The 8342-nt window shown below is 37.5% G+C and overlaps 1 protein-coding gene across 1 annotated transcript; it reads right to left on the bottom strand.

Annotated features, from left to right (window-relative positions):
- Positions 1 to 4384: 4384 nt before the first annotated feature.
- On the bottom strand, positions 4385 to 8274 carry LOC113508677 (zinc finger protein 302-like; the record flags this gene model as incomplete). Its single annotated transcript, XM_026891759.1, has 3 exons — positions 4385 to 5699; positions 7548 to 7653; positions 8039 to 8274. Coding segments are annotated over 3 exons (462 nt in total), but the record flags the coding sequence as incomplete, so codon positions are not given.
- Between the last annotated feature and the right edge of the window lie 68 nt (positions 8275 to 8342).

Here is an 8342-nt window from a genome sequence, read left to right as displayed (position 1 = left end):
GACTGTTATTCCTTCATCTTTGACAGTCGTTACAGGTAGTCAGAAGCTTGAAAAGTCTGACAACCAGTCTAACCAAGGGGTATCGTGTTGCCCAGGTAACTGGGTTGAGGAGGTCAAATAGGCAGTCGCTCCTTGTAAAACACTGGTACTTAGCTGAAACCGGTTAAACTGGTAGCCGACCTCAACATAGTTGGGAAAAGGCTAGGCCGATGTTGAGACGGTAAAGCCAATGTAAAAGGGTCCAGAATACACCTACAAAAGTTTGCACAATGAATTTAATTCTTGTTTTGCACAAACATTCAAGTCATATGCGCAAAGACACCCAGACTTAGGACTAGCATTCGTGGTTCACAGAAACGCTTGTCCTACGGGCATCGAACCCACGTCACATCGTCCAGTAGGTTTGGCGTGGTGACCTCAACCTCTTGGTTTTCTTGCCCTTGCAGTCCAACTAATATTATAAATGCGAAAATTTGTACGGTATGTATAGTTGTTTGTTCCTCTTTCACGTAAAAACAACTGAACGGATTTAGACGAAACATGGTACACATACAACACACAGACACTACTTATATAACCAGAAATAATAAAAATAAATGCGGACAACATCACATACATTGTTCTGAACCCAAAGTAAGTTGCTAAAGCACTCGTGTTATGGAATTCAGTTACAACGAAGGTACCACAAACACCCAGACCCGAGACAATGTAGAAATGTGAATTTCTACATTGAACCGACCGGGGATCGAACCCGGGACCTCAGAGCTAGCGACACCTTGAAACCGGTGCGTACGCCACTCGACCACATAAGATATTACATATTATATAACACATAGGATATTTTTCATCCAGATTTTAAGCTCCCGTGGAATCATTTTCCATTTATAGCGGGCGGGTTCACGGGCGACAGCTAGTATTAATTAGTAAAGCGGACATTACACAAATACAGCGCTAAAGCGGCTGCATTATAAAATGTTTTTGAGGTGTGCGCGGGGGCCTGTCATCTGACGTCATGTTTTTGTGTGTGTGCGTGACTATTGTCTCTCTTTGTCCTTGACGTTTCCCATGCTTATGAAAAGGTCAGAATATTAAAGTTTAAAAGTGTAATGATTTACTTTGAGGCCTCTATTTTTCTATGTTAATAGAAAGCGGTGAAGAGGGAGGTGGACAACTTTTTTTAGGATAGGTGTTCAAATGACTCTTCTCAATTTGGGTTGAGCGGAAGGAAGTGTCAGACTTATAACTGAAACCCCCCCCATGTTCCTTATTTTGCCCACACCAAATACCGGCTACCACACGGTAACCCCTTCAGACAATCCCTTTGGGACTCACAACCCTGAGTCTCTTTACAAATAGGCTAAAGAAAAAAAAATCCAAAGAAAATGGTCACCCATTACATTAATGACATCGCCAACGTCATGTGGCGTCTCTACAATCGTCCTATCTACAAAACAAAACTGCAGCAGTTGAGATATATAAGTTATAGCTGTTGCCCGCGACTTCGTCCCCGTGGGTAGTAGATATAAGTTATGATTTATACCCGCCTTTTTTTTCACATTTTCCATTGTATCTTCGCTCCTATTAGTCGCAGCGTGATGGTTTATAGCCTAAAGCCTTCCTCGATGAATGGTCTATTCAACAAAAAAATATTTTTTCAATTTGGACCAGTAGTTCCTGAGATTAGCGCGTTCAAACAAACAAACAAACTCTTCAGCTTTATATATTAGTATAGATACAGCCCTTTGCCTCTCCATTTCTCTTGAGTCGTCGGTAAAACTAAAATAATCTCAAAACAAAATAAAATTTCAGTGGAGTGTGTGAAGAACTTTACGTATCTTAGTGATTTTTATCCAACATGTCGAAGAACACTCGCACCTAATGCACCTTTAATAAAAAACAAATTTAATTAAAATCGTTCAGTCCGTTCGGGAGCTATGATGCCACAGACAGACAGTTGGTCAAACTATAACATCCCTCTTTTTGCATCGGGGTTAAAAATGAAACTACACATGACTTGAAGACATTTATTTCATCACACACACGTATTTAATACATTAAAATTTCAATTCGGAGACATTGATATAGGTACTTAAAACTAACACTTATTGTGGAAGAAAAATATTTTAGTTCACATCGTAGGTTTTATTAAAACTTTAAAGAATCACATTTTTTTGTAAATCCTAACTAGACAGCGCCATCTATTGATAAGATTAGAATACTTTTGGCAGTTAGAAAGTCGCAATAAGTTTTCTTATAATTACGCACAGTGGAGAAGACATTGACGAAATCCCTTATTTCAAGGATACAATACATGATTTTGGATACAACGCGTTGTAATTCGATTTTTAGGGGCCCGCACTCAAACTTAACGAGAAAAAATCCGCCATTAAAAACTTCACCCCGATTTTTATCAAACTTGTCTAAGGACACACAAAGCCAAATTACTTTTATACAAAAATCTAAATTGAAATCACTCAATCCGTTCGGGAGCTATAATGATACAGATAAAAAGACAAACAGACATTTAAATAACCGACAGAAAGACAAATAGATACATCAAACTCATACCACGCCTCTTTTTATTTCGGGGGTTAAAAATTGAATCTTATCACTAAAGCTCCGCTGTCTATCATCCTTTACTCTATCCGACCGTCTATCACCAGGCTAAATCTCTTAAACAGTTATACCCTTTAGATACGAGACCCTTACAATCCGTATCCAATATTTTTAGACTTATGAGTATTATTCAGTCAAATACCTTAGTAGGCGGGCGAAACCAAGAGGCCCTACTAGTTTTATTATTAAAAATCAGTTCACAATTATTGTTCCATACCTACATTAAGGTAGATAAATAACTTTACAATAAGAATCATTAAAATTCGTAAAATCTTAAGGATCAGTACATTTTTCAATACTTATACTTTAAATACTACTCAAGAAAGGACAAGTTACATTACTCCTCGCGCTAACGCTGACGAATCACTCAAATGTATTGAACTGACAAGTCAAAGTCACGACACTTGTCGAAACGGAATGTCATTCCTGATGGTTTAATATAGTTATAAACCTTAGGAATAAGACGGTTAAAGTTTTCAATTATAGTAAGGCCAAAAAGACGAGATAAAGAATGTTGAAAATTTTCAAGGGGTCCTGACATTTTTATTCGAATAAACTATTATAAAGTTGGAATCATGACAGCAATGAAGGAAAGAACTTGTTCACAACATGGCGGACCAAATGTTGACAACTGGCGTACTGACTGCTTTCTTGTACCACGAAACACATAACGACAGCTGTCATCGACCAACTCACGCCATAACTGCGCGTACGAGTGATAAGGACAGGGATAATAATCCCTCGCTATCACAATGTAACTCAGTAACGGTCCGCTTGTTTACGTTTTTTTATCTCGTCTCGTTGGCCTTACTATAATAATTAGTAATCTATTCTAATGGAACATACAACTTCAAAAAAATTACACATTGTTACGCCTGGGATAGAACCTGCACCTAGGGCATACAAATCCATGCTAAGAACCGCAAATCCAAAGTGACATTATTAAATAAATACTAAAATACTTAAAATAATGACTAGTTAATTTATTGGCAGTAGTCTTACTAACATTTAAAATACATACAATAATTAAAAGCAGTCACCATAGCCGAAATGGGCTGGGAAGTATATATATATACATATATACTAACATTTAAAATACACCGCTAAATACAATCAAATTTAACCTTAAGTCGCTCTTAAATATTGTTATCTCTATCACTTTAAGGTTTAAACCTGAGACACATATATATAATCAAGAACAATACTTAGCAAAGTGACGATTAAAAACGACTCCTGCATTAAGGAATCTAATCCTTGTGACTTGGGTTTGACAAACATTCAAGTCACATGCACAAAGACACCCAGACTCGGGACAAGCATTCGTGGATCACACAAACGCTTGTCCTACGCGGGGATCGGATCGCGCTCATTCGGTTTGGCGTGGTGACCTCAACCACTCGGCTATCCGTGCAGGCAAACTAATGTTTTTAAATGTCTTTTTGACACATTCCCTTGACAGTAAAAAACTTAGTATATCAGCTAAGGAAGCCATATTTCTGTGCCTTCGCTGTTTTCTGCTCCTTTATTCGAATATAGGAACATTTCTAATCAAGTATAATTTCAGTATTCACGGTAAAGGTTTACAATAAGTTCACATTAAATACATAATATATATTATTAGATAAATACTAATTAATATAATGACTAAGATCAAATAATTTCATCACATGATAGACAAATATTTGTCCACCGTTATTTGATCAATTTATGTGAGCACTAAAAGAGAAAATATACGAATCCATTATAATTATTTCAAGTGCCTAAAGGACATTGGAAAAAATGTCTTAATTAATTTTATCAAAATCAGTTCATTAATTGCGTAGATATCGCTTAAAACACACACGAAATGTTAAATGTAAGATACACAGATGAATTACATGCATATCAACTCCTAATTGTTGGTTAAAATTGTTTAATAATTGAATTATATGATATTATTATATAGAAGTTGTATAGGTTGAATTATTTTAAGAGTATATTATTGCTAAAGAATTTGACAGTACTTATTCCCTGCATTTTAATTTGAACACTTGTGTTAGTGGCCTCTACAACTTAATTTATAAAGCGACTGTTTCATTAGGTAGTCGCAGGTTTGAGGCAAGAAAAAAGTCTTACACAATATTCGTATTAATTGCAAAATTATTACCGTCGAGGGCTAAATTTATATATACTTTAGCAGACATAATTAGTAATATAATTAGTTAAATAGTTTTTAAACCCTGCGTTAAATATTTGGCAGTTTCATCTAATTTTAGAATATGAAATACTAGAAGTCAATTTATTAATAACTTTTACTTATATCTATAATACATTTCGAAACCGATACCCGCGGTAAGGAATTTCATACTTGTATCGCGGGGGTTTCACAAACATTCAAATCACATGCAAAAGTGAGATCAAAAGAGTTTTCCCACTCCAGACTACTATTAGGGAGCTTGTTGCCACAGGAAGAGAACTTGATGATCATGATGATGATAATGGTGGTGATGATGATGATGGTGATGATGAAATCCTGTTATCCCTCACCAGGGACATAGAACTCTCTTCAGAATTTTTGCACTATTTTCTATGTTGAGCTGGAAGAGAACCTAGGACGCGTTGAAGGGCGAATCTGGACACTGACCATAGTAATTTGACCTTCATAAAGAGCTCTCAACGGCAACTCAGTAGCCATTTTTTTACGACGTTCCCGAAGTAAGACCACTCCCGTATTAAGAAATATTAATCCATGTATCGCGGGGGGTTACACAAACATTCAAGTCACATGCACAAAGACACCCAGACTCAGGACAAGCATTCGTGGATCACACAAATGCTTGTCCGACGCGGGGATCTAACTAGAACGTCGTGTTTGGCGTGGTGACCTAAACCACTCGGCTATCCGTTCATTTGAACCCATGAATATATTTCTTATTATATCCGTAAGGAATTTTCGATTAAAACCTCTTTTAATAGAAATAAATTCAATGATTCTTAACTGACTTGTTCTTCTTCTTATTCGCCTCCATTTTCTTTTTCAATTCGTTGCGTAGAGTGTGGAATAACTTGACATGTTTAGTCATGTTCGATTTCGTAGCGAATTGCTGGAACAAATAAAAAGACATGATTAACTTAAATTTTGATAAAAAAAATAGACTAATGCGTACAAAGTTATTTGTCGTCATTAGCTAATCGTTGCCAACAGTCAAATTTATTTCCACTCATCAATAAATGCGGACAACATCACATACATTGTTCTGAACCCAAAGTAAGTTGCTAAAGCACTTGTGCTATGGAATTCAGATACAACGAAGGTACCACAAACACCCAGACCCGAGACAATGTAGAAATGTGATTTTTACATTGACCCGACCGGGGATCGAACCCGGGACCTCAGAGCTAGCGACACCTTGAAACCGGTGCGTACGGGACTCGACCACGGAGGTCGTCAAATAAGTTTAAGGCTGTAAAAACCGTTGCTCAATATCGACCTGTATTTTTGTATGTCGCTATTATAACAAGTAGCTAGGTCGACAGTTGAAATTTACATATAATAACTATATGTAGCTATCACGGTCCAAGTGATACAGCCTGGTGATAGATGGACGGAAAGACAGACAGTGACCTCTTAGGGTTTCCTTTAAACAATTTGGGGCAAATATCCTACCTCATCAGGGCCGGATCTAGGGGCCCTGAGGCCCCGAGGCAACAAAGGAGTGGGGGCCCCCTTGGTTCAAGTTATTTTCATTCAGTGAAAAATTTATCGACCTTTTTTTTTAGATGCCTACTTTGGTGGTGGGCCCCTGGTCATAGTGGGCCCCTAGGCACTGGCCTAAAGTGTCTTATGGATAATACGGTACTGTTTCTCATATAGCTTTCCCATGCCAAGAACGAACACAATGTATCAAAATTGTACGTAACAATTTAAATAAATATGATAAAGAAATAAATAAATATGATGTGAAAAATACGTCTAGAATATTATATTATTTTATGGGCGAATTTTTCTATTCATAGATAGATAGTTTCATTTATTTGCAAAGCCATAGAATACTACAAAATAAATTGCTTACATAATTCAAAACATTACGTCAATGAATAATTGCTACAGTTAATAAAGGCGTGATTATAATTGCAATAAACAATTGTAGACCAAACAAGTTGTAATATGAACCGAGTGGTCTTATGTAGATATTATGTAATTAAGATTTAATTTATACATTGCAGAGGTTTAATGGAAAAAACAATATTATTATTTAAGAAAATATACTGGTCTGGAAGGGGGAGGCCTTTGCCCAGCTGTGGGATCTTTTTGTATATCAAAAAAGTAATAAATACATCCACATTTTAAATGCTATTTGTTAAAAACAAAAATTTATTACCATTACAGGTACTTATCTAAAATTAGCAAAAGCTGTATTTTTTACGCGACAGTAAAAACAGAACCCTATTACTGAGGGTCTGCTGTCTATCCGTCTGTTGGTCAGTTTGTCACCAGGCTATATTTTATAAACACTTATAGCTAAATAGTTGGTAATTGGTATGTCCACGTGGTCCACGTGGTCCAGGTGGCAAGAAAATAAGCAACGGTTGCTAAGCTACGTTTGTTGCTTTCTTTAATTTATTTGTGTGGAATCGGAGACCGACTCACTTTAGACCGGGTTTTTTAAACAACTATCAAACTATTTCAATCCTTGTCTCGGGGGTTTCACAAAAATTCAAATTACATGTACCAAGAACTCCTTCACTTAGCCTAAGCGGGGATCGAACACACGAGGCGACGCGCACTTGAAGTGACGATCGAATAAGGAATTAGGCCATTCGTAAATGTTTGACAGCCAAAGCAAAGGTCGTAAACTCAAATCCACGCACCAATTTATTTTCAAATACATACACCTATAAGAACTCAGAGACCAGGTTGTACTTCAACCATGCGATAAGAAGTGACTTACCTTTTGACAATACGTGCAGCGGTACTCCACGCCGTGTTTCGATATTACGTGATACTTCATAGATTTCTCAGTCGAAAACTGTTTCGGACAATTCGGGCAGGGGAATCTGAAATGATATACTTTATTATCATAATCATCTTCTAAGCCATTTCCCAACTATGTTGGGGTCGGCTTCCAGTCTAATCGGATTCAGCTAAGTACCAGTGTTTTACAGAGCGACTGCTTATCTGATCTCCTCAACCCAGTTACCTGGGCAACACGGTACCCCTTAGTTAAACTGGTTGTAAGACTTTATAGCTTCTGACTACCTGTAACGACTATCAAATATGTAGGAATAGCAGCCAGGACAAAAAATTTAACGTGGCTTCCGAAACACGTAGGAACTCGTTATGACAAAGATGGTCACCCATCCACGGACCAACCGCATCAAGCCTAACTTAACTAGTGATCGATTCATTTGTGCAGTTAAAGCTTAGCCACAGTATACTCACGAATCCATATTCTTCACCGCATGCCGGGAAGATTCATTCAGATGTCGTATCAGACTCTTAGATGTCTTGTAGTAGGTGTGGCACTCGACGCAGTAGTGCGGCGACACCTTGCTGTGGACCGCTCTGTGCGCGCGCAGGTTCGAGCCCGTGTTGAACGAGCGGCCGCATGGTATGCATTTGAAGGGACGGTCGCCTGAGTGGACCCTGGTGAGGGATTGAGCAGTGTTAGGAGGTTTTTAAGTAGAAACTATGTTATAGTACAGATGTAAAAACGTTATTTCAACCTCTTAATTATTTGACAATA

Source organism: Trichoplusia ni, chromosome 3, assembly GCF_003590095.1.
Source record: "Trichoplusia ni isolate ovarian cell line Hi5 chromosome 3, tn1, whole genome shotgun sequence".
NCBI lineage: Eukaryota > Metazoa > Arthropoda > Insecta > Lepidoptera > Noctuidae > Trichoplusia > Trichoplusia ni.
The sequence above is the reverse complement of the archived record's forward strand: the minus strand, read 5'-3'. Positions and strand labels throughout refer to the sequence as shown.